The sequence below is a fragment of the Amphiprion ocellaris genome, chromosome 10, assembly GCF_022539595.1.
Source record: "Amphiprion ocellaris isolate individual 3 ecotype Okinawa chromosome 10, ASM2253959v1, whole genome shotgun sequence".
NCBI classification, from domain to species: Eukaryota; Metazoa; Chordata; class Actinopteri; family Pomacentridae; genus Amphiprion; species Amphiprion ocellaris.
Window position 1 is genome coordinate 16,307,125 of NC_072775.1, and position 26,820 is coordinate 16,333,944.

The window sequence follows — 26,820 nt, forward strand, 5'->3', positions numbered from 1 at the left end:
TTCTCCAAGGTCATAACAACATTTGGAGGACAAGCAATTCATTTCAGTCCAGTCAGGCACAAAAACACCCCAAATGACTTGGTTGGGGAGAAACAATTTCCAACTCGGTATCAGGAGAGAGAGATAGTTTTAGATCTGTCTTCAACAGTAATAACAGATGTTAAGTCTTTGCTTGAAAGCTGATTACTGCAATAATTACAGCATGAGCTCTATTTATATTGTACCCAGACAAGAGCGTCGAGACGAGAGCTCACAGAGAGACTAGGCTAAGTAGTGACCCCCAGTGAGAGTGGGTTCATGTCTGCTCAACTGTACATCATCCTGACCATCAATCCCCAACTCACCTACCCCTGGGTTACTGCCATCAATTCCTGGGACAGGCCCTTCATCATCCATCACGGGCAGGGGTGAGGAGAATATGTGTGTGCTCCTGTGTGTGTGTGTGTGTGTGTGTGTGTGTGTGTGTGTGTGTGTGTGTGTGTGTGCGTGTGTGTGTGTGTGTGTGTGTGTGTGAAAGCACACGGGAGTGTACACATCAGTAAATCACATGTGATAACTACACTTACATAAATTAAGGCCTCCGTACGGGCCGAGCAATTGCTGACGGCTCATCAGTTCCAATCATTTAGCGGAGAGCGTGTACTGTGTGTGTGTCTGCATGTGTGTGTTTGGCTACAAGGCAAACTCCAGAGCTTGCAACATGTGTTAGTGCGTGAAAAAAAATCTGTGGTAACATACATGAGATCATCCCGTGAGTGTATGGGCCATTATAGAACGTCAATAGATTTACTTCATACCAATACAGAAGGACAACAACATTTAGGTACGTTGACAAATGGCGTCATGACCATGAGATGGTGAATGATCACCCGTTCTGATATAGTGTTGGACGGGAAGAATACACCAAGATACACTATACAGCAAAGGAACCTCTACTACACAGATTTACAGACAAAGAACGAGGAGCGAGGATAAGGACTGATCCGACATTGACTGATAAAGAGAATGAGGCAGAAACAAAAGTGAAGGAGAGGCAGAGAGAAAAAAAGAGACAGAGGTGCAGCAGACAACTGGCTAGAGGGAAGCTTTGGTGAGCTAGAGGGAGAGACAGGTACAAAATTAAGCCAGGAAAAAAAAAATCCAAGAAAAGCCACACAGAAGGAGGGATGAAAGAAAGAAAAATACAGAAGAAGAGGATCAGCAAAAGGGAGAGGGTCGTCGGCTGTCAGACAGGTGTTGAAGCCCCCAGCCCCTACCTCCCACCCTCCCTCCCCACCTCCCCTCCCTCCCTCCCTGGCCGGGTAGGAGGGGGGAGGGATTTGTAAAAGTCGACATGGGCGCGAGATGGGGTGGAGACGAGAAGAAACACAGCACACACGGATGGAGGCTGAGCTACTGACCTAGCCTGCAGCCCTTATGGGACACCTGTGGAGGTTTCGAGGGTGCATCTTACGAAGGGGGGAGGATAGAAGGAAAAACAACAGTCTTTTAAACAGGCAGAACTCATCAATGCTCCAGTGTATCGGCTGTTGATAAGCAAATATATGGCAAAGGCATCAAGTGGAAATAGAATCAATTAGAGGACATACAGCTCGGTCTGTCTGGGGGGTGGCTGTACCTACCTGTCCAACAGTGTCTGGAGGCCTGCCTGCCTGCCTGCCTGCCTGCCTGCCTGCCTGTCTGTCTGTCTGTCTGCTTACGCCTTCTGTTTAAACAATTTCTGACAACTAAGATTCTGCGAGGCTTTTTTAATTTGGTCTGTCTGTCTGGCCGGCTAGCTGGGTGACTGTCTGCCTTTCCTTTTCTACCTTAAAAAATTGATGTCCGATTTTGCCTCGTTCCTCATCTGTCCGTCTGTCTGGCCAGGCTTTGGGGCTCTGACTGTCGATCATCTACAATGACAGTACCTATCTGGATGGAAAGGGGAGGGAGGGAGAAGGTTGACTTGTACTGTTGACTTGTTATCTGTGCACCAGGACACAACCAGTAGAATAAAAAAAAAAAAAAAAAAAATAGGGTGCTATACCATGAGGTGTAGTAGGGAAAGGGAGCCCTATGTATATATCAATACGGCCAAGAGTAGCCCTTAATCACTAAAGCTATACCTCCCTTCACTGCAGTAAAAAAGCTCCCCTCTCTGCAATAAACATTTAACCATTAAAAACATTTAATCTCAAAAGAGCCTTGGTGCACTGCGGTGCAACTTCTGTATCTTCCCTCTGTAGCCCCAATCTGCATTAATATTGAATTAAGCAATTTAAGGCGGCCTTTTTTTCCCTTCTTCTCCTGAGTGTGTATTCAAGTTGCGTGTGTATTTTGTGTTTGGAGGGGGAAGGAGGGAGAAGGAAGGGGGGGGTGAAAAATTAAGTGTGCAAATCGAAGGCTTTAAATATATTATTCGGGGCTGCTGGGACAGGAGAACAACTGGGGGAAACAGTGGCATCAATTTTTGCCTCAGGGTGATTGATTATTCTGATCAGAGCACTATCAGAATGAGGGGGGGGGGGGAACGTCACAGCATATACATCATTATCCCCTATACATTGAGGGAGGGGGCTGTGTCGTGCAGTGGTGGATCGACAGACAAAACGAGAAGACCTAATGGAAACAGGTGGATTTTTTTTCCCCTTTCCTTTTACGCACCGCGGAGGAAAATCTACCTTCTCCTCTCGGTTGTTCAGATTGAAGCCCTCGACTGCAGTATAATGCTCCAAAGAGGGGCGGGGTGCGGTGTTGTTGGGGGGGTTGGGGGAAACCGCTTCCATACACACACATAACACACATCGGATTGGAAGAGAGGGGGAAAAAGGGGGGAAAAAACATCTACGGCACTGACCTGGTCGCCGCCGAACGGGTCTTTTCTTGCCGCTGCAGAAACGGACTTTGCTGAAGACCCCCAAGAAATGCCTCTCGCACAGAGAGCGGGGGTCTTTGCTGGGGCTGGGGCGGCGTTTGGAAGTCGACACTCGGTCGCTGTTGGACTCCCTCGCCTGGCGTTTCTGCCGGATCAGGGAGCTGGCGATCGCGGCCATCTCCCCGAACCGAGTCTAAAAAAAACGAAAGTCTGGTTCGGCAGAGGTCGGATCTTGATGCAGCCTCTCAGCGCACGAAATGAATAATCCTAATAAAAAATATATATAACAATAATAATAATTTTAAAAAGGAACGTTTAGTCTGTGCTTCGGGGTGTTTCAACCAAATGTCATCCTGATCAGAACATCCTTCGAGTCCCGGGCATCATTGCGCTTCAAGGCAGCATCCTCATCCAGGGGAGGAGGAGGAGGAGGAGGAGGAGGGGTGGTGGTGGTGGTGGTGGTGCTGGACATGTAATTCAGCTGCTGCGAGTTTCTGAAGGCTCCGACGTAAAAGGAAACATGAATCTAGAATGCTATAGGGCCACGGGGGGCCGAGAAATCAGCCGTGGGAACATGCAACAGTGTTTATAAGTTGCTGCAGCTGCGTGTCATTGGAGAAGCTTCAGGTATTCCAGGTGAACAGCGCCGCGTCTGACGAGCACGACTTCGTATTCCTCATCTGCACACCAGCCTTATCCCTCCGGATCCCTTCTAATAATCACCCCGATTACACGCGTAAAATAGAAGAAAAAAAACCCCGCTTGTGCGTAACTGGATAACTTTGTTTTTTTTTTTTTTCCTCCCTCCCCTCTAATTATTTACTCCATCTATGAATGAGAGCGTCCGCTGGTTTATAGTCCGGGATGCTGGTGCAGGACGAGAGAGTCCAGATCTGTGAGCCCAGTCTCCGGTTCCGTCGATGGCACCCTCTTTAAATGCAACGAGGGGGGAAAGAAAGAAAATGGAATCGGCAGCAGAGGCCACTCTGCAAAGGATGCTGCAGAGATGTAATTCAAGTCTGCAGGGAGCGATTCTCGTCTGGAAAGCAACAATTAGTTGAGGCTGACACACGCCAAAGTGCTTTTTGTTGTAGCGCGCAAATAATAAGTAGCCGGAGCATTATTTCCAGCGCGTCCCGAATGGATGCTGCGAGTGAATGGTCGCGGTCCATAGCCTCCCCCCCTCTCTCTCCCTCTCTCTCTCTCTCTCTCCCTTGCTGTCTCCCTCCCTCCCTCCCTCCCTCCCTCCCTCCCTCCCTCCCTCTTCTCTCTCTCTCACCCCTCCAACTCCCCCTCTCCAACTCTTTTAACGCAATCATACGTGATTGAGGTTCGTATTAGGAATTCTCAGGGGAAGATGCATGATCTCTATGGGAGGAAAGTTGTGCATATAAAGCACCAGCAAAAAGGTGGGGGGCAACAGCTGGATTTTACAAAGGGTGGGGGAGAAATGGGTGCTCGTGCACGTGAGTCCTTTGGGTGCACGTCTAAAATGGAGCGGGTCATCTCACAATTGTCTGTTTCAATTACACTTCAGCAAGAAGGCTGCGTTAAACTGTTAAGAAAGCCCCCTCCTTGCATGGAAAACAGATAAATCTTAATCAGCTTTAGCTTATGCTGCACAGTGTATATTCTCACCCTCACAGCTTATGCTTAAGGGGCATTTGCACGCATTTTTATTTAGTAAAACCCCGTGTACACACGTGTTATGGAGAACATATTAAGTCTGGATAAAGAGATTACCTGCAACAGGTTTGTGCACACAGTAGGAGCAGTGATGAAGATGCAGTGACACAAGACAACAAGACAGGGGTTAATGTGATGATGGAAATGAAATGAAATATATCGAAATGTCATCAACAAGAAACACCAAAACACTAAAACATGGAAAACTGCCTTTAAAACACCTCTTGGCCCTTTGGTTTATGTGCATATACAAAACGAGAGCATATTTCTATCCTATATGTCACATCTGATTAGGGACTAATGCAAACCAACGGATTCTTTTCACAGTTTCACAATTTAAAACCGCCATGTCTTCATTTCAATTAAGGTTGTTACTATGCCAAAGAAAAGGTAAATCAATGAAAAAGCCTGCAGACATGTATTTGTATGCACCTCCATGTAGCGTGCCTCTGGTTTCGTGTCAGGTATTGCATTAAAGAGCTCACACACCACATTCAATCACACAGTGGGAGGAAGAACACAAGCAGCAAACATTTCTCGTCCCCATGATGAAACCACATGAAACATTTAGAGGCTTTTTCTAGGACTTGGTTTGACATTCTCTCTCCAAACCGAATCCGTGGAGACAGCAAGAGAGAGAGAGAGAGTAACACACACACAGAGAAAGAGAGAGAGAGAGAGAAATTTGCTTTTGACTGTCACTGTCTGTCTCCTTTATGTAAGATTTGGATATGATGGATGAAGGATTGAATGTGAAGTGCTGATAGCCTGGTTAGTTATTTGCTGGTTTCTGAATGTGTGTGTGTGAGAAAGAGAGACAGGGACAGAGACAGAGAGAGATGGAGAGCAGATAAAACCATTGTTGTCCCAAAATAAGTCAGACAAGCTGGGAAGAAAAAATAGTTGGAATCTGTGGGTCCAACAGTCAGATTCTAAATCAAAACCTCTAATCCAGCTTTGTATTCCCATTGAGTTTCCAGTGAGTGGTATAAATTAATATGCCACTGCGGTATAAAGAAATATCAATAAAAATTTCAATAAAACATTAATCATTCTGAATGATATGCAGCAGCATGATATACTGTGTACTTGTTTGAAAAAAAAATCAGCTAGTGGTCGGGAGTATAAAGGGAGTTTTCTCAAAAATGGGAGGGACCTGGTAGTGGTGTATAGAGCGCTACAGACATGGACATACATCTTTGTCAGGAAAAGATAAAGTATTCCCTAATGAGGATCTGCTAAGCTTCCACCTGCTACCAGAGACAATTGATGTTCACTTCATTCCGGTAGAGATATATCCACAAGCAATAAAACACTCCTGCTATGAAATGCACTGCAGATAATATAAAGCAATTATTTAAATTGTCAGCTGAAATGATTCTGACTGTGCAGGTTGGCTGGTTCAGTTAGCAATTGTGATTTGTACATTTCTTTGAATGTGTTTGCTCTGCAATGTTGTTTTCACAGGAAAGAGGGGGTAAAATTTAAGAAAAAGTGAAGCAAATATGTTGTGTTGAATGTAATAATTGCACTATTTTTGCTTTGATCCTATTAAACAGCCTTGTATTCCATATTTTCTTGGTAAATGAAGAAATATCACAACATAGCATGACAACTGAATGAAGTGAAACAAACCAAAGCCTCAGCGTCTCTTGTCGCTTTGCCAAAGGGTCCACCGACTTGTTCAGAGCAATTTCTTTATGGTTGCTGCCCCCAAGTGGAGAATAAATGAACGTTCAGGGGACAAACTAGTGGATGTTTCCATCCTCTGAAGACAGTCACTTCTGTGTGTCCTTGAAATACCTCACAGATTTGTTGACTCACAATAGGTGGAACTAGTTTTCATAGTGTGCTGTCTGCTGAACTCTTCTGCCAAGTCTGCAGAAGGCAAAGAGTAGAAATGGGACAGATCTATGGCTCACAATGCTCACTACTACACTTGTAACACAAATCATCATGGAAATCAGATGGGAATATGCTTTTAAAGTGTAAAGCCCAAACTGTGGGGATAAAAACAACAAACTGAGTGCCATTTAAATATTACATTTCATGCAGCAAAAGATGAGGCAAAGACGCTCTGGTTCCAAACAAATGTTCGAACAGACACAAAACCAGCATTTACTGCGTTAAAGCTCATTTTGCAGAACAATGCATGCTGATATCTTACAAGATTCTAAATAAAAGTTGTCCCAGAAGTACTTAAACTGAAATCTGATGTGCTATCAAGTAAACAGTGACTGAAAACTACCGAAATGACAACTATAAAACATTATATTGCTATTACAACTAACCTGTATAACCACTCATGTTTATATGCAACCCACCAGAAATGCTACCATTAGTATGTGAGAGAGAATAGGTGAATGACAAACAATGTATAGCATTTTGAACCTGCTAAGGTTAAAAATAAAGTGCGAACTATAAATATCCTGCAATTCAAACACCCCAGCTACAACACTGGGGACCCTCTGTGCTCTTGACCGCTGGTTTCATTATGCTGGTGCCTTGGATTTTCTTACCATATTAAAAATGTATAAATTCAGCACAGGAAGATAAAACCATATCATTTTTCAGAACACCTGGTCTACTTGAATATGTATGCTGCTGTATTACCACATGATATTATGAATAGCTAAAAGGGTAAAAACAGAATTTGTAACAACTAGCTGTGTTTGCCATCTTCAAACTTGTTGCCCCAGGCAGTGCATTTCCACAACAGGAGACACCCCAGAGGGTTAACTGTGATACAAGAAAAGCCAGGTGCAAGTCTTACCACTGCAAAGGAAAGCAGGTGCAAACATTTAAGCCTACTCAAAAACATCTTCCACCGGAAATCCCTGGGAGGTAATTCTGGCATAGTGCCTGAACCTGAAGTGCAAAACACTCTCTGCTCCTCTGGATTTCCATGAACTTTCACTGGCCAAAAGTATACTGGAGATGATGTTGGCATGCAGAATGCTGATTTGGACTCCTTTTTCTAGACAGTTAGGTGTCCGATAGCTCTTTGTTTTACCAGTAATTTGCTCTGTCGGTTAAAAATGTGCACAGTTATGGAGAATATTCTTGTAGAATCAGAGAGTCAGTGAAGTAATCGCTGACGGGGCAATGTCTGCTTGAAATACAAGAAGCATGCTTTCATATTTTAGCTCTTAGTTGAAACATATCCCTCCAACTCTTCTTTAGGACTTCTTGACAAACAGCCATAATGAACCTGTAAATGCAAGTTTGGAGTAAAAGCAAATTTTGAGCCAACTTTCTGCTTGATACAGCTTCATTTTAAAGCAGCTAAACTGATGCATTCTCGCTTTGCATCCTTGTTTTTAATCATTTTTCGTCAACATCTATGAGCTGACTCATAAAGTTTTGATTGAGGTCAGAAGGTTCATGTAACAGTGAACAGAGATGCAGGATAAGGACTGATAGGACTTTATATCTGAGCCCCACAGATCCCAGTGTGCATGCTGCTTTTGGTCCAACCACCTCAGAGGAATCAACTGTGCTTAATGGAGTTTCTAATTGTCTGCCCTGAATTTGAGAGAACCGCGCCAGCTAGCTGCTAGAGGAGGCCAGAAGAAGGTGTTTTGCATTTTGTCTCGCAGTAAAATGACATTCTTGTTTTCCTCAACGCCTGTGGAGATGGCAGAGTTGTGTTATGAGTGAACAGCAGTGGCAATGCAGTGAATTGCCTGAGACATGAGTAGAGGACATGGCAGGGATCTTAGGCTGGTTGCCAAAGGCTGGTCAGTGGTGGCGGTGTGCCGGCCTGCATGTGCAAGTCATGTAGTTTTTGCATTTGTAGGTGTAGCATAGTTTGTCGTGGACTGTTAGAAAGTAAGTCCAGTTTGGAGATAATGCCTGACGAGTTATCTGACTGTATCATGATATGCATTACAGCCAAAGTGAAGTTGGGGACTGTTCTCCAACTCGAATCGGGTAGTTTCAAACTAACTTAAGAGATATTCTTACAGAAAACATAATCAATCAATTAGGGTTTCATAAAAATCTCTTAAAGGCCATGGAAAGTTTGGCCCTGTACGCCTGTTATGGCGCTATCCGTGGTGCTGAAACGCACTGCATGCTGTTGTTTGGGGCCCGAAAAGCCGAAACGCTGCCTCTCCGGGCCTCTGAAGTTTAATGACTTGATCCCTGCATTGTCCTTTTTTTTTGGCCCGCTTCAGATGCAGCACTGAACACTACAAATATAGCTCGGTGTGGTAAAGTATCCCTCCTCTCCTCTCCCTGACTGCCGACAGCTCTCCCTTCGCGACTGAGGCAACAAGACTGCACACAAAACTCGGGACAGATGCACAAGGAGAGCCTCTCGCTTTCCACTGCAGACTCGGAAAAGATGTTACTCACACACTCGAGTGTTTAATGAAACCACTCACCCCCTCTCCTCCTCCATCCTCTCCTCTCCCTATACATCTTTTCTTTTCTACCTCTCTCGCCTCCCTCTCCCTCATCACTCAAGAGAGAAAGCATGCAAAGCAAAAGGCAGCTATGGTGCTGCTGTGTTTTGTCTCTCACCGTTGGTGATAGTGGTCGACTTCGATCGTTGTCCACAGAAACACTGCAGCATATGCGCTCCTTTCTGAAGGAATGGCCTCAGAATCCTCATTGATTTGGGTTGATGGGAGCCTTCCTCAATCCAAACAATCGGACAACGCTATCACAACACAGCAGGGTCAGGCAGCATAGCGTAGCCCAGCCAGCCAGCAGCCTCTCTCTCTCTACAGGCTTCACAGCAGCCCTCAAAACGCCGGAAGGGCACAGTCTGCAGGACAAATTACGCTAAAACGAGGCATCTTGAGTGATCCCCCCTCTCTCTCTCTCTCTCTCTCACCCTCTCTCTCTCTCTCTCTTTCTTCCTCTAGCCCTATCTCTCTCTGTCTATCCTCTTCTCGTCCACCGACGGTCATCCGCGTTCACGGCACACTCCTCTTCCGCCACAGCAGGCAACGCAAGGACGTTACAATGTGCTCTTAACTGTACATCCCACCGCCCCCCTCCCGTCCTGCCTCCGCGTCTTTACCAGCTGCGGACGTAATAGCAGGAGAGGAGAGGGGAAGGGAAGGGAGAGAGATGGAGAGGGAGGGAGGTTGCACGCCAAAGTTAAACTGCAGGGGTAAAAGTGGCAGGCCGGCCACGAGTGAGGTAATGCGGAGATGACAGTGAAGGCTGCACGATGTGGCCGCACAGATGTTGGAAACCTTCTAGGAGCCGATAGTTTCTTCTCTCTTCTTCTGTTTTTCTCCAAACCTATCGGGAACCAGCAGGACAACGCAGAAGCCTACGTCAGCTTGCAGCCCACCAGCTTTAAAGTCAACGGTGTTTTCTCAACGCGCAGGAGAAAGTTTAAGGCTCAGTCACTGCGTTATGGAAGAGCAGGTGTCAGACACATCAGAGTCCTTCCAGCATCACAGCTGGGCCTTTATTATATCATAGAGATATGATTCATGCATATTTAAGCAGCATTTTAATGTTGCAGTTAGTCAAGATAGAGTTTTTTTTTAAAAAAATAATAATCACCATAATTAGAAAAATAAGAACCTTATTTTCATAATACCTTGGGAAAACAAAGTTTTTTTAAATAAAAAAATGCCAAATAATACAAATAGTATAAAGCAAATTTAATCAAATAAATATGATCCTTTCAATGCAATATAGTAGAAAAAGTTTTTTTTATTTTTCATTTACTTTTTATTTTCACTAAACCTCACAGTGTCCTCCAACAAAAATGATTACCAAAGTAGCCTAGCATGTCAAATATTGGAGTCAAAGTCCTACAGTATCATTTATGGTGCAATTTTCCCCAAGCAATTTACATATTAGGAATTAAAACCTACAAAAGGTACCAGATATACAATTTTACCTGACTATGATATACAGGCTGCAGTGGTATTATTTTATGGAGAATATCCAAATGCAATAAGAAAGTTAGGAATCTGATTTGATTTATTTGTTTTGTTTTGTTATGATTAGTTTTGTCTTTGGATAGGCTATGGTTGAGTTGTTATTACAATAAATGGTCATCAAATGTTAAAATCGTAAAACAAACTAAGGCTGTGCAACAGACATTGTGGAGTAAACAAAATACACAATTCCCCCTGGATTGCAGTGGAATGGAAGTATAAGGTAGTATTAAAAGTGCAAGGGTGTAGTTGTGTAACTGCTTAATGTGAAGTTACAACAGTTATTTTGAGCAACTAGGCAAGCACTTTATGTTAAAAAAAAGTTCATTAGTGTTTCATGGTGTAAAAAAACCAACAAAAAAGGAACATAGATAATTAGTAAGACGGGACAGTGACACGAACAAGAACAACAGAACAGAACTCAGACAAAACTTTGTTTTACTACAGCAGCACTTTAACTAATGAGTGATCACTGGAGCTGTATGCCTTGTTATATGAAAGGGACAAGTCAGCTGTGTCGCTCATCACGTTTAGGACATTTCTAGGGCTCAGGGTTGTGAGCAAATCACAGGCAACACTTATACAGTGTCATATGTGCAGAGCTAACCCAAATAAAACATTGAGAAATAATGTAACCATGGAGTTGTAGCAACTCAAAAATGTTTACAATCATGACAAATATCACCAGTACTGCTACTTAAGATGTAATTAACTTATAATGTGCTCTAAAGATCATATTTCAGTTATGACTCATGATCCATAACCCAAAGTTCAACATCTCTTCATGAATTTTGGCGTACAATGACCAACAGTCCTGAGCTGCAAGACTAACAGGACTCTGTGCCACTTTCCACACTAGAGGGAGCCACAACATAAAACACCCAAATGAAAATAAGCTGTAAAACAGACAAAGACATGACCAAGTAGCGGAGAGAGAAGGATCTGTGCTGAAATCCGATCAACAAGATTTACTCAAGACATAACACAGCTATTTGACATGCATAGAAAGAGAATGTTCTTTTGGCTCAAGGCCAAATAAAAACATAATGCACAACTTCTCCTGCAGCACTAATTCAGCACACTGCTGCAACTGAAGTATTTTACAGTACATCTTTTTTTTTTTTTTTTTATTCCTGTGCTGTATAACCTTGCACCACAAGGACAACAAATTATATGGCACCAACTACCCTGGGAACATGCCCTCACTGTGTATAATATATACAATGTACATAAAAGGACATATTAGGTCAGCAAAATGCCTCAACAACAGCATCCATGCAAATAAGAAAAGGTCAGAGAAGAATAAAGAGAGAATGGCTGGAGGGAGCCAGGGAGCTGGCATCAGACCCAGTCACAGATATGGTGATGGTGCTGTACTGTGGATCGGGCTCCCACTTTACTGCCCCACTGCAGAGGCGATCAGAGAGGAGAGGAAATGGGGCTATGACACAGAGGGCACACAGAGGAACTCAGCAGCGCTAAGATAAGGCAACATTTAGGATTTGTGATCCAAACTAAACTTGAATTTGAACCACAGAATACTCAGGCTGCCTTTTCTTAAGCATACATTTTAATTGAAAGTAGACAAAACACATCAGGCTTAAGAAAAAGATACCGGTTCAAGGTAAGATCATTTGTTAATTTCTCTAATTCTTATTCAATAAATTCAGATGGTTACCAAAGCAAATAAGCACTGCTCTGTTTCATGTTATCAATATGACACAGTGCACACTGACAGAACGGTTAAAGCATGATGCTCTTTTAAAAATTGCAGATTGTCCTCTCAGATCTCAGATAATAGATCAGTCAGTGCACTTGAATAAATCATTTTTGTTTTCTAAACTGCTAAAACAGTCTTAACATTTAATGAAAAAAAGAAGATAATATGCATTACACATGGATAAAATTAGCTGCCTTCCCATTTACAGATGATCTATTAAGGAAGAATGCAAACTGATGAAGTTCTGGATACACGCTTCATTTACAAACAAAAACATAAAAGGTGGATCCTTTACTCCCAATAGCAGAGAACCTATCTATGAAATAGATACAAGTCTTACACTCAATTGCTACACAATTATGATGCTAAAATAACAGATTAAGGACTTACATTTTGTACTAATTTCCTTTCTTCCAATCACTCATATATCCATGTGATATGTCTCCACCCTTCTCCAACATATGTTGTAACTGTACCTCATCCAAAAAAAGATGCATCCTGTCTGTATTTAAGCAAACTCAGGTCTGTGTGTGATGACACCATGGAAAGATGCTGGACAAGCCCTCTCTCATTTCACCTTCCGATATATGTCAACAGAAGTGAGGTTAAAATGTTCACCTTGTAAACAGATATGAGCATTGACTGAAACTGCAGTCAAAGGGATCATATATGAATGTATTGTACTTTGGTCAAATGTCAAAAATGCCCTCAGTGTGGAAGAATGTTCAGGTGTATTTGTCGCATAAAGGTGGTGACACTGAGTTTAACAACTATCAGCTGCTATCAGTTTGTTCTGTCCATCCAAAATCCTAGAAACATTAATCAACTCAAAGCTACATTGCTTCCTAGCAGTGTGGGATAATAATAATGATGACAATGGTTATAACACAAGATCTATTGCATTTGTTGTGCTTTTTTTTTAATCATGCTCAGCAACACTGTGCTGTTGTTTTGATACTACTGATGACAACAGCTGTGGGTTGTTATGCTTCTGCTGGTTCAAATCTATCTGACAAAGTCCAGTTTGTTCAATCAAGTCCAAAGATAGTTAATAAAGGTTCCTCTTAGGCATAACTAATAGGTCCACTGCTATTTTCTCATGTACATACGTGCTTGTTATTCTCCAACTCGGATCTGTAATCTCAAATTTTAGACTGATCACTGCAGACATTTGCACTTAATTTAGAGCTCCAAACTTCAAAATGACAAGAAATACTTGTATTTCTCATACCACTCATTCTTCCACCAACACAGAGCTTGTTTCTCCTTCGCTTAAACCATTAGATGCCGTCAGCCACAATGTTATTCAGGTCGAGGCTGCAGACGACCGTTGCACGCACCTCTGTGAGTTACATGAAACGTTGGAATGCATCAACATGCATGTGTTTTCTAAGCTTCTGAGGTTGAGATCAGAGCTAACAACCTCGACACCAGATCACAGACAAGATAGGCCTGTGAGTAAGACTACCGCTGAACTGGGGAAAACTGGTTTCCAGTACTTTGCAGCTCACTACTGGAATGAGCTGCAGCACTAAGTTTGAGATGTTCAGACAGATTTTAAAGATTTAGTAGCTTATATTTACAAACACCATTTGTGATTTTTTTTTAATATGACTGTATGTGTGTGTGATATTTTTAGTGCAAGATGTTATTGTTGTGACTTTCTGTATGTTTAATTTGTTCTCAGATCTTTATCTTAATAAAACTCCCCGAATAAATAAATAATAATGTGTTTTTTTGAGTAATCTTTTTTTTTTATTAATAGGAGGCATGATTATTTGGTTTTGTTTAGGACACAAAACTACTGTTTAGTGGAAAAATACAGTATCAGTACCACTCCATCTTGACACATAATTTTAGTGATGTCTCATTTTTACTAGAGAATTCTCTAGTCACGCTCTCTTACTTTCTAGAAACTGACTGCATAGCATCCGGACCAAAATCAATTTATAGACTTCTTCTTAACATTTACAAATGCAAGTCCATGATTTATTAACATAGGCTGGAAAACTGCGGATGACTGACTAACCTCATTAGAAAACCTTCACCAACATTCTTTGTTAATGTTGCACTAATGTTGAGCTTATTAGCTGAAATATGAAAAACCTGAAAATAAAAACTGTTCCTATCATCAGTATTTCACAAGTACCACATGCCTCACTCTTTCTAGTTTCACACACCAACAAATGAAACAGCTGCAGATGAGTTTGCAAGATGTTTGAACCCTAACTGGTTTGCAGTTTCAGTTGTTACTTAGCAGTTTTGTTAAGGGATTTATTTCCAAATGTCCTGCAGCATTTTCTAGAAGGTAAAAGGTCTCTTTGGTGACATAAATATCTAAAACTGCAACAGGGTTTTCCACAATCTAGTAGCCCAAAAGTTGTTTAATGGATTGTAACTACTTCATAAAGCCTCCCTAAATTATTTAAGAGACATTAATAAATCTATTAATGATAGCTTTAAAACACTGACATTACATTTAGGCACAGTGCTTAGTTAGCACACTGTGAAAGCTAATTCAAGAATAAAATTACAGTGACGATGACTCAGTTGTTTAAGTGTTTACTGCAGAGCTGCCTGCAGCGGGTCATTGTGCATGAGAGGAACAGATAGCTACCAAACATATGAAAAGAGACTCTTATTCATTTAATACGTGGTACATAAGAGTTATGTTATGTAGAATATTCTCACGGTAGTGTGACAAAATATTGGAATTTTGGAGCAAATGCTGATACCAACTTTAGGCATATATTCTGATATCAATATTATTTATGCATATATTGGAATTTTGTCAAAACAGAAAGTGAAGGGGTACTTGTTTAACAAATTAGCTAGTGACTTAACATGAAGGTATAACCAAACTCTGCAGCACTGCTATATGCGCTGCACACAGTGCTGAGAATAATGTAAACAATGGAGTTGAAGTCACTCTGTTAAAGGATCATTTTTAAATTCCCTGAGGCATCCTTTTCTTCGTGTCCCTATACTAGCTTGCTAGTTTTGTTGTGTGTCTTAGCCAATTTAGCAAAATTCTATAATTCCAATACCCTCTTTGTGTCTTTTATTTCTGCTGTATGTGCCAGATTGGTTGTTGCTCGTGTTGTTACAGGACCAAAATGTAGACATTGACATAGTCCCTGCTTAAATAAATTGATGCAAATACTGAATAGTGCAACAGCAAAACCCTTACACATCAAGAAAAGTAATGAAAAAATAGATGATTGAAATGGAACTTTAAAAAATGTTGTGTTTTTTTATCAATTAAAAAAGAAAACCCAAAAATATTTTGAAAATGTCAATGCAAAGCAGTGAAGGAAGTGAAAAGGAGACATAAAACAGCATGAGGTAATTACTACTCATAGCGTGTGTTCATACATTTTAATATCCAACCAGAATTGGGGGAAATCAGCTCTTTACACGTCCACATCCCTCCACCTTCATGTCACACTGCTGCTTACAAAAGGTTAAATCCTTGCAGAGCTAAGTACAGCAGTACTTTAGCTGACATTTTAAACAGTCGCTTTCCCTCTTTCTGCAAAAATTCAATTAATTATTTAGAAGCTGTGCTATTAATTTGTATACTTGGGACCACCTGACTTTTAGCATCTTGCAGTATTGTGAGTTACCAGTATAAATGTTGTGTTTTCATACAGAAACATTTGCCACATTGGGAAGTTAGCTAAAAAGATAAAGCAAATTTAAATAGTTATGATTGCCCTTAATTGCTTAGTCAAACTCTGATGATGAAGCAAGTACACTTTTTTCACTAAATATGGTGCACATGTCTGACTTATATCCAGAGAATGGGCATGTTATAATTGCTTTATCACATTTGCGAACCATCTACTTGAACATACAAAAAAATAATAAATCGCCCTGCCTGTCAGCTGTAAGCAAAATAATGCCAGACTTGTGAATAGTCTGTGGATGCCTCTCATTGTGACACCACGAAATATAAAATGTATTAAAACAAGAAAGAAGTTGACACACCCAGTATGTCGCACAGCGACGTAACCCACGTAAATTATAGCTTCTGCTACAACACTGTAATTTTTTAAGCACCGATACTAAAATGGCATATCACTGTAAATGGCAGGATTCTGTGATACTTTTCTGGTGCTGGTATTCTGGTCAACACGACTTAATTCAGTTTCTTTTCCTGCATAATAAAAATGTGATCACAGTCTTGAAATTTTCCAGAGAGATATATAATCCATTGCGCAAAACATCCTGTCTGTTACTGTTTTTCCGAAAGTGGCATTACCTCTGTGTTTTAATGTATAGCAGACCTTTACAACAATCTCACTACCTTGCACTTTTATCCATCCATCCATTTGCTATACCTGCTTTATTCTGCAGAGGGTTGTGGAAGGGATGTCCCAGCTGACACAGGGGGATGCTTTGCACTTTCATATTCAACCAAAATATTGCCTACATCTGTATTAAGACTGTAAAACAGAAGCTGACACAAAGACAGACAAAGCTCAAGTTTAAAGAAAAAACATGGATACAGTCCTCTGAACTGCTTTGACAACAACCATATTTGTTGCCCTGCAGGCACACTAACATTCTTCAAACTGAATTTTCACATTTATTCTACATGTGAGGGAAAATAATTGGCATTACATCAATACTGATTGGTGTTCAACTACGGCAGCCGATGCAGAAAAGAACATGAAGAAGAGATCTGAATGAGCAGAAGGGAGTAAAATATACACAGTCTTGTACAACAGCACACTGCTGATGGTAACTACCATTTGCTGAAATGTCAGAAAGCATTCTCATATTCTGCAAAGCTAAAGCAAGACATGTTGCAAAAATCAGCAACACTTCAAAACTGTTAATGGTTGCACCAACTAATGCTGCCAAAAATCTTTTAGAAAATGACAAGTGTGCAAACTTGAGGTTCGGGGCTCAGTAGGAGTACAACAACACAGCAACAAGATATTTGTCACAGATAAAGCATCAGCATCCCAATGAAAAATGGACATCACTCAGGTTTCAGTAACATCTATAGTAAATTAACACCCACCGATGCAAAACTTCAGATGCATTTGAAAATGTTGACAAAGCAGCTCTCAGCATTTATACTGCTAAGAATTTGTCGTGTACATCTTAGTGAATGAGAGAATGAAAGGAAATGATGGAGAGAGTAGCACGTTTGTGTTTGGATAGGCAAGACTGCAAACACGAGGGAAACGAGAGGCTGAGATTGCTGTCATGAGCAGGATGAAGAAAGAGGGGATTTAGAAGGTGAGGCGACTGAGACTTGGGGAGATGGATGTAAGAAAAAAAATGAATCAGCAGCTGCAATAAATGCGTCTTTGTAGTTGTTTGTAAAGAGCTTTTCCTTCTTTCTTAAAAGAGAGAGGGGTCAGGGAGAAATGCCACCAACAGAACAGGGCTCTGCATTGGCCTGTCATGTGGTGTGTACAGCCTGATAGGGCTTGTTGTAACAAATCAAGGACCAGTGTTTAACCAAAAGTATATATAGTCTGTCTCCTGGAGCTGGATTAATCTACCCGGGGTCCTTTTTTAACCCCCTATTCCTCCACTCAACAATTACATAACCCCACATCTGATGTGTTGTAATTCTATTCAAGACAAATTCAGAGAAACATGCCATGAAAACAAAATCATCACCTTAAAACAAGCTTTTGATACATATTCAAGCCCTTGTGGTCATCTAGCAAAGCAGGACCCCCTTTAAGGCCCATTTTAAGACCACTGACACTGTACGTTAGGTTGGAAAACTATTGATCCTCAGCCATGCACCAATAACAAATAACAAAATATCCACTAAGTCCAACACATCCAAAACATACAGCCACACAATACAGTTAACAAACACTGTTAATAAGTAAGACATCTAAATTATGTTGCAGAAGGCAGGAAATAAATATGACTTAAATTAGTAAATATATCAGCCAGAAATGCAAACGCAGTGTCTGTCACAGCCTCATAGACCAAGAGGAAACAATACAAGCTCTTGGTCTGAAGGAGGATGCCTTAAAAGGTCAGACTGACACTGTAACAAGCTTTTTTATTGTGGATATTCAGAGACAGACAGTTTAAGACAGATTAAACTGATTTGTACTGTCACCACCAGCCTTATGCTTCCACAGTTTAATGCGGCATGAAAAAAAAGTTAAGTTGAAGAGTGATGAACGAAAAGAAAAAAAGACCAACTAAATGACAGGGAATGAGTCATAATGCTACTCTGCCTCTCATGAAATGCAAAGATGCATATACTGTGAAACATAAAGCATCTTGTATTTGCTGTACAGTGAAGGCTTCATTTTGCATGAGTGAATGAGGCCATGAAGTGTGCGGCTCCTAGAACGGGGTTTCAGGAGGGTGAACCTCTCCAGCCTAAATGATGCAACAGAAATGTAAACAGTGCAGGAGACCGGGGGCCTCTGCACAGCTACCTTGGCATATCTCACATGACTTTGGATTCTGCTTCACTGTAACACTTTGCTTTTCAGGTAAAAACAGGACAGGGTGACCATGTGAGAAGGTTACCCTACTTAAACAAGGGCACTCTGTCCCTTATCCAAATATATTTTATGCAGAGAATGTGCTTGTTTTGTGCTTTAACCCATGCATCTTTTAAATAATAATAATAATAAAAAAAGCTCTACTGAGCTCAGCAATGCTACACTGCCACAGTGTTTCCGAGCAAGACTGCATATCTTAGGCAGTATGTGACTAAGAGGCAACAGAGATTCTCATGCAGCAGAATCCTGCATTCTATGGTTCTAAATAAATGACTGGCTCTGTACTCATTTACTGGCAGAGTTGAAAAGCTTTGTCAACAACACGCATGCTGATGGTTGAGGCCGCCGCTGCACGGAAAACAGCAGCACATTCATCTCGCCGAAAAAAAAGTGGAGAGCCAGCAGTTTTTGTGTAAATCAGCTGACAGCACTGATGGAGTAAAAGGAAAGCTGGGGAGCAGGCAGACGGAAGCGTTTGCCATGCGCAACACAGTGAAACACACAGTGGCATGCGGGAATAATATTTACACAAGTTGTATTTGCTTGATTTCCTAAAAGAGTGATATTGGAATGTTTAGTGCTGTACAGGTGCACAAACTACCCGGTGGGACGGTGCAAGGAAGCCGAGATACTACAGCAGCAGCAGCAGCAGCAGCATCAGCAGCACAAGCATCGCCCTGCAGCACTGAAGCATGTGCTGATCTGTGGTTAGTTAACGCACCTACACGCTCCTTTACACGCATCCTCTGGCTCAAGTTCCCGCACAGACTCTAGTGCATTCCTCCTGCCTTTATTGCATGTGGTGTTTTTTGCTGCATGCAACTGAAACTTATGAATGAGCCTTTATTTTGGGGGCGCTCCGCAGTCTGCTCTTAAAGAATCCACACGCCACTAACAAGCAACGCAGCGCCCAGGCAATAGCCAAAACAAAAAATGAGCTCATAAGTTATTCAGAAACAAGCACGTGGAAGTTTCTTACCGGCGTTTTTATCACCCATGTCCCCTCGAGGTGCTGAAGTTGGACGCTGCCGACGTAGGCTGGAGGAAATGCGTCTGCCCGGTGCGCGCTCTCTGCTTAAGAAGAGCACAAGGAGGCAAGTTGGTTGTTTTAAAGTGATTTGTTGTCGATTAGATCCAACAAGGGACCTCAGGTGATGGAGATGCAGAGCTCTTCAGGGAGCTCGTGTTTACCCCTTGGTGTTTCTGAGAGTTTCTGAGAAAGGTGGACTGAGAGCTCAGGTAAAGAGGAGAAGAGTGAGGGAGGGGTGGGACTTTGTGTGTGTGTGTGTGTGTGTGTGTGTGTGTGTGTGTGTGTGTGTGTGTGTGTGTGTGTGTGTGTGTGTGTGTGTGTGTCTGTGTCTGTGTCTGTGTGTGTGTGTGTGTTTTGCAGGGGTGAGCGGATGCAGGGTGTGCATTGTGTCTTGATGCAGAAACAGAGGAATTAACTGGTTGTGAGACCTCACTTCGTCCTGGTGCTTGTAGTGACAGGATTTTGTGCAGCTTTTCCTCCACTTAAATGTGGCTTTAGAAACTTGGCAATGATCATTTTTTTGTTCATAGAATGTAAAAGAATTGTTAAAACATGACAGATATTTTTTTAGATCACGCTTTCAAAGAAATCCAATTGTGCTCAAGAGACACGAACAAAAAGTTTACATGCATTTGTTTGTTGTCCAATGACTCCTATGACTCTTAATTTTCTCTGTTGGGATTACTCAAACACTTGTGTCTTTTGTATCTTCATAAAATTTATTTTCTGAAAATGTGACAAAAACATGCAGCAAGTTGAATTATGAGTTTTGGTGGTGTAGAAAGCTGTGTTAATCAAATGGTCTGAGTGGCATGGACTCTTAATTTCTAATGAGTGATTGCGATTGACTACAGCTGGTGACTCCTCTTACACAATTTAAATAGGCTCCATTTGATACACTTATTAGCGTCTGCAACAACACTCCAGTGTGAAAGCTAGGAGCACAACAAATCATTCACATGAACAAGTTAGGAGAACTTTTTTTTCATGCAGCATTAAACTGTGCGAACATAAATCACAAGGAGCCACTTCAAAGCAGCTACAGATCCAGAAATGATCTCTATATACTATTATTTTATGAGTATAATGTGCATAGTACAATTTTGTCGCTGCCATGATCAGGAAGAAAACAGAAGCTTTCACCTGCTGCTACAAATGATCAAGAGTCAACCAAGAATCACCAAAAAGCAGGTCTGCAATGATTTAGAAGCTGCTGTCAGTTACCACAGTCAAACGTGTTTTACATCACCATTGGCTAAAAGGCTGCCATGCAAGAAGGAAGTCCTTCCTCCAGAAGCGGCACCTTAAAGGCTTGACTGAAGTTTCCTGCTGAGAACATGGACAAATAAAAGGTATTTTGAAGGAAATGTCTGCAGTCATATGAAACAAAAAATGAGCTATTTGGTTACAATGACCAGAATGTTTGGAGGAGACAAGGTGAGGCCTTTAATTCCAAGAACACCAAACCTACCATCAAGCATGGTGGGGGCAGCATTATCCTCTGTGGCTGTTTTGCTGCAGGTGGATCTGGTGTTTTATACAAAGTAAATGGAATAATGCATGGATTACCTCCACATTCTTCAGGAAAGCCTGAAATCATCAGCCAGTACATTGGATCTTTGATGCAGTTGTGTGTTCCAACAAGACAATCACCCAAAACACACATCTAAAGTAGTAAAGACATGGTTAAATTAGGCAAGAATTATGGTTATAGACTGGTCTCTCCAGAGTCCTGATTTAAATCCCATTGATAACCTGTGGATTGAGATTATGTCAGAAAGTCAACAAACTAAGTTGTACTGCGCCAAATTCTCTCAAGAGTACTTGTCAAAGATACAACCAGAAGCTTGTGGATGGCTACCAAAACTGCCTAGATGAGGTAAAAATGGCTAAGAGGCATTTAACCAAATATTAGCATTGCTGTATGTATGTTTTTGACAGCATATTTTGTCACATTTCCAGAAGACCTACAATAAATCTATGAAAGAACCAAAATGCAAGATTGTTTTTTGTGACAAAGTAGAATGTGTTTCAGTCATTGCATCATAAAAAATTAAGAGTTATAGGAGTCACTAGAAACTCAAGACTGTCATGACATACAGTAAATGGTCTTTACAAGATCGTGTGTTGTAAACTTTTGTTGACAACCGCAATGATGGACAAACATGATGAACACAAACAAAACACTCCATATTGCCTTCTTTTCCAGGCTTTCACAATTAACTCAGCAAACTTAGACACATCAAATCCGAACAGCCACAGTCACCTGCACAACTGAATTTTTCAAGGTTATGTTGAGCCACTTAATGGGAAATATAAGACTCTGGCAAACCCCCCCATTAAGGCCAGTGAGAACACACTTTCATGACTGATAATTATCAACCATTCTCAAAGCACCAGTCCACCCTGCATGCATTCTTTGTTTTTAACCATTCTCTGCTAAATTAACAGTAATGAAGTTCGTCTTTCACCCTACAACTCCTTCACACACTTGCTGACCACATAGTGCACCATGTTGCTTTACTGGTAGCGAAGGCATATGATATTTTGCTGAGATCCATAAATATTTAATGAATGATTCCAATCAATAGCCGTGTCCTGAGCATTTGATGCTTTATTGTGCCTGTTATTTGATTATACTGCAGTATAATTCTGATAGATATTGTGTACAGTATATACAAAGACTGCGCATTCAGAATGAGATGTTCCAGTGTAATGGGTTGGTACAAAAAGCTCCTGAGGAAGTTGTCAGTGTTGTGTAATCAAATCGTGTCAGTGTGAACTGCCAGGGCAGATATGCACACAAAGGTAGAGTGTGCTGCTCTCACATTTATTCAAGTGCCCCTCTTGTTCTGTGATGACTTTGTTCATCCCATATTTGAAAAATAAACTTTGCATAAACACATTTATTGTGATGCTCTTAATCAATTGGAGAAGTGCAAGGCTGATGATGCTGTCATGTCGTTGCTGTCCTCTGCGGTATTTTGGGCAAAACAAACATCAGGACTGAAATCCCACTCACTGTCCAGTTCACACAGCACAATTCTGCAAATCAGCTGACCATAGAATACCACAATCATGCACTGGCCACCAAGTCTCAAAAACCACGCAGGAAAAAAAGCAGAAAACAAGTGTGGTATTACCTAACTGGCCCATTGATCAGTGTCTTGGAAAGCGCCCTGTCAGCACCCTGATGGGACGCTATGACAACAGCTAGAGTTTCCTCTGATGGTATAAAAAGACTGTGCTGCTGGTATAAGATGGTTCTAGCCTTTGTGCTGAAATAGAAGCCTCAAGGCCGAATGACGTTCAGCATCATGCGTCCGCCTCTGGATCCAAATCACAGCACAAATGTGGAAGGAAAATGTCAGAGATGCTTCATTCATTTCTCCATGTGGGTATAGTTGCAGTATAGGATGAGAGGTTGCCCTACCTGAATGATAAGTCGTTCTGATTTCAGGCGTCACACTTCCTGTCACGTGGCCGAGGCCTTTGCTGCCCCGGTTGCCGACACAGGCGAATCCTGGCTGGCGTCGGTTCACTGCGAATCGATGAGAGGACCTGAAAGAGGACACCTCTGCTGGGGAAAAATGAAGTGCATTGATCAGAAAGGAACCTAAAGTCCTCTACAGATTCAGAGAGGGATGAATGTGTGTGTGTCTTGGGGGGTGTGCTGTTTCATAGCAGAGTTGCAGCATCATATGTCTCTTTAATTAAAATAAAAACCACCAACAGCTTCAACCTAAGTTTACTTCAGTGACCACTCAATAATTTATGATTCTCAACCTCTTTCCGTCTACTCTCTTCCCTCTTTCTGTTCTCTTCGGCCCCCCCACCTCGATTTATCCTGTCCTATCACTGTCATTCCCACCTCTGCTCTCTTCCTCCTCTAACTCCTCTCCCACATCCCTGTGTCCTCCCCTGCCCCAGACCTGCACCCATAGGATATCATCTAACTTGGCAGTGTGTCCTTGCCTCATACAGTGGCAAAGGCATATTGCTCTGCTGTCTTTGTGCACTGTATCTTTGCCCCGAAACAGCTAAAACCTCTCTTCTCAGTATGAACACATAATTTTTCTTGCAGAAGTGAGTTTGTATTATAATGCGTCCACAAGATGCACTGTCTGCTTTAGTTAAGATAAATTATTTGTGTACCTATTGCTGAAGTTTCCTCCCTCCAGCTCTATTATAGCCGTTCTCTATGCAATATTGTGTCAGAGCAGCCCACTAAGTGCAGATATTGCATTGGAGGAGAGCCCTACTCCGCAGACACTGCAGTGCAGCCTTCTCCCTGCAAATTCTACCTTCTTCACCTATTTCTGGACTCACCGGCAAGCCTGGGAGAAGTTCGTGGAACTTGTCCAGATGCCAATAGCAACACCTAGTGCCATCAATACTGCTCAGACACTGTCCAAGGCATCCACTATTTCTCTCTTGTTTTCATAAAAACAAACTCTGGTGTGCCTGCCTAAAGGTTTCAATAAGAAGTAGAAAAAAAGAACAGGAAGAATTGCTTTTAATTATATTTTCACACATATGTTGTGGGTGATTTTTTTTTTTTTTTTAACACGTGTTCTCACTTTCTCAATATTCTTTCATCAGCTTTCACAATGTTAAAAGTAGTAATTACACATAGTTTCAGTTTTGATTACAGGTTCTTATTATCAGTGCATTTATATTTTGACTGCTTTGTGTGATGTTTGGTAGTTAAAACTATAACAGTAGGGCTTGCTCGTGTCAGAGGTTTCACTTGCCATCATAGAAAAGCAAAGGTGTTACTAATAGCATTGACAGTGACTATGTGTTCCAGTACGCTATGACATTGTGACAGTGAGTCAGCATGTACAGTACCAGGACCCTGAAGCCAAAGCAGCAAAATGGAATTCACTCATTATTAATTATAATAACACATCTGTGTATTTCTTACAGTGATGTATCAAAATATCTCCTGTTCATAAAAGGCCTACTTTGTACAGTATATCGTGCAAATTGATTAGAAGCCATAAATGTGACATCAGATTTGTATAGTCACTGGATGTCATGTAGATACACTCGAGTGAGAAGTACAAATGAAAAGGCAAATTAAAGTAAAACATAACAGCTAAATGAAAAAAAGAAGGCACAACTACCTTAGATTTTACCTTGGTTATAAAGAAAACCAACTAGCTCTCATTTTAACTACATATGATGTTAGCGCTATTAATACCTAATGAGTAATAATAATATGTGAGCAGAATAATCAATCAACAACAAATAAAATAATCAAACTATCTCTGAAATGGGAAAAGGCAGAGGAACAGCTTCATAAAGCGATATACTCCTGCACGGCACTGGCAATTCAATATATGGAAATATTTAATCTGTTCTTTTAAATGGCCAGGCTTCCTGGGCACTGGGCAGGATATGATTCCCACTTGGATTGGATAAAAATAGAGACACATATGATGGCTCATTTCAAACCCATGTAGGCTCTTTCACGGGCATAACAGATAGATTGAGACGGAAAACCCATTATAAAGCATTCTGAGTGGGTTTGGACTGAGGAGCATAAGATGCTGTGGAAATCTCAACATAAAGATATTCTTCTACAGGAACAACCCCTCTTCATTTAGCTGCCGTAGACACAACACATACAGGTGCTCGCTGACCAGTTTGAGTTTAAAGACGAGACAGAATACTTGAAATACCTCCATTTAAGGGGGATACTACTGCACAACTTAGAAATGATTTAGGGTGGCTTTATGCAAGACAATGCAAGCAGGCAAGTTGCACTTTTTCACATGTCATATGGGAATGCTCTGTGGTTCCACTTTTTTGGAAGGAGGTGCTGGTGAAACCCCAAGAGTGGATTAAAAAAAAAGGTCCTGCCAGATTCCTCTCACCTCTGTGTTCTTGAGGACAAAATACTTTTTCCACCAGATGTCACCAAAGCACGGTTTGGATTCATATTTACATGCTTCATTATTGCAGCGCGATTTGTTTTGCAAAGCTGAAAGAACACAACAGCATTAGAACTCTCTGTATGGGCTATACTCATGAGTAAACCTGCATCCTTTTAATACTCAATAGCTAGAATAAGCACAACAAACGCAAATGTCTAAGGTCATTTCCTACTTTTTATCAGAAACATTTGGAGAGAATTTCAGATTTCACTGATTATTTTTATTGCCCTTTGTGGCCTCTCTCCTTTTTATACTTCTGACCTTTTAGTGCTACATGCACCAGTATGCACTTCGTGATCCTCTCTTCTCCAGAGCTCACCTGAAAACAAAGAGGGGGAGGAGTTTTTCCAATCAGGACCCTGAGGCTGTCCTCAAGGAAATCAGGTTGACTGAGAGTTCTCTCTTGTGTTGAGTGGTCTCCTTCTCAAACACATTTTGATTTTTACATTTTTTTCATTTAAACAGTCCTTCTCTTTAAAAAAAAAAAACCTTTTCCAAAGCATGCTTTTTGTACAACATGTTATGTCTTCATCTGTATTTTAAAATTTGCTAATTTTCTGACTTGGGAAACAGTTTTAATTTTAATTTTGGAAAGTGTTCTTGAAGTAAAGAATATTATTCCCATTATATTGGTTTGTTTGACTGATCGTCTTGGAAGAGTGGAAAAGTGATCTTGTTAAGTAATGATAACACGTGACTTAAATGTATGTGCACAGAATGTTAGATTGAAGAAAAACGCATAGAAACTTTAATGACAAAAAGTTCTTTGGTTCATTTCTTCAATTATACTGTTTGGTTACTTTCCACCACTCAATGTGATTTTACTGGCTAGACAAAACTGTACTATAATACACCACTAGAGGGAAGTGAAATTCTGTCTATGGGGACAAAAAAGACTGAAAGAGAGGCCTATTTTACTGCACCTCTATGTATATTTAAGCATACAATGAATTTGGCGTCTTTGGTTTCAGGCACCTCTCTACAAGCACATTGAACAAAAAGCTGGTAATAACAATATAATAACACACGTTCTATATGCTGGTAAGATCTAAACAGCAAACTATGCGTACAGGGCGAAACACGGTGCAAATGTACGCGGCAGGACGAACATTGAAGTAACCACGAGAAATCGCAGCTTTTCGAAGGGTCCGTGAACGCAGCATTAGCTCCAGAGAG

At 41.3% G+C, this 26,820-nt stretch overlaps 1 protein-coding gene across 6 annotated transcripts in view; it reads right to left on the bottom strand.

The window, feature by feature from the left end:
* Positions 1-24,007, bottom strand: part of fgf12a (fibroblast growth factor 12a) — a 47,536-nt gene extending 23,529 nt beyond the window's left edge. Inside the window, exons 1-2 of one of the 6 annotated variants that reach the window (XM_023276579.3) lie at positions 2,837-4,034; positions 1,401-1,448 (exon numbers count right to left, since the gene is read on the bottom strand). In XM_023276579.3, the coding sequence (XP_023132347.1) occupies positions 1,401-1,448; positions 2,837-3,032 (244 nt within the window). In that variant the 5' untranslated portion in view covers positions 3,033-4,034. Of the gene's footprint in view, positions 1-1,400; positions 1,449-2,836; positions 4,040-9,067; positions 9,746-19,651; positions 19,887-23,135 lie in introns of those variants that run through there. The other 5 variants (XM_055014672.1, XM_035951140.2, XM_023276582.3 and 2 more) reach the window with 5 other exon arrangements.
* Between the last annotated feature and the right edge of the window lie 2,813 nt (positions 24,008-26,820).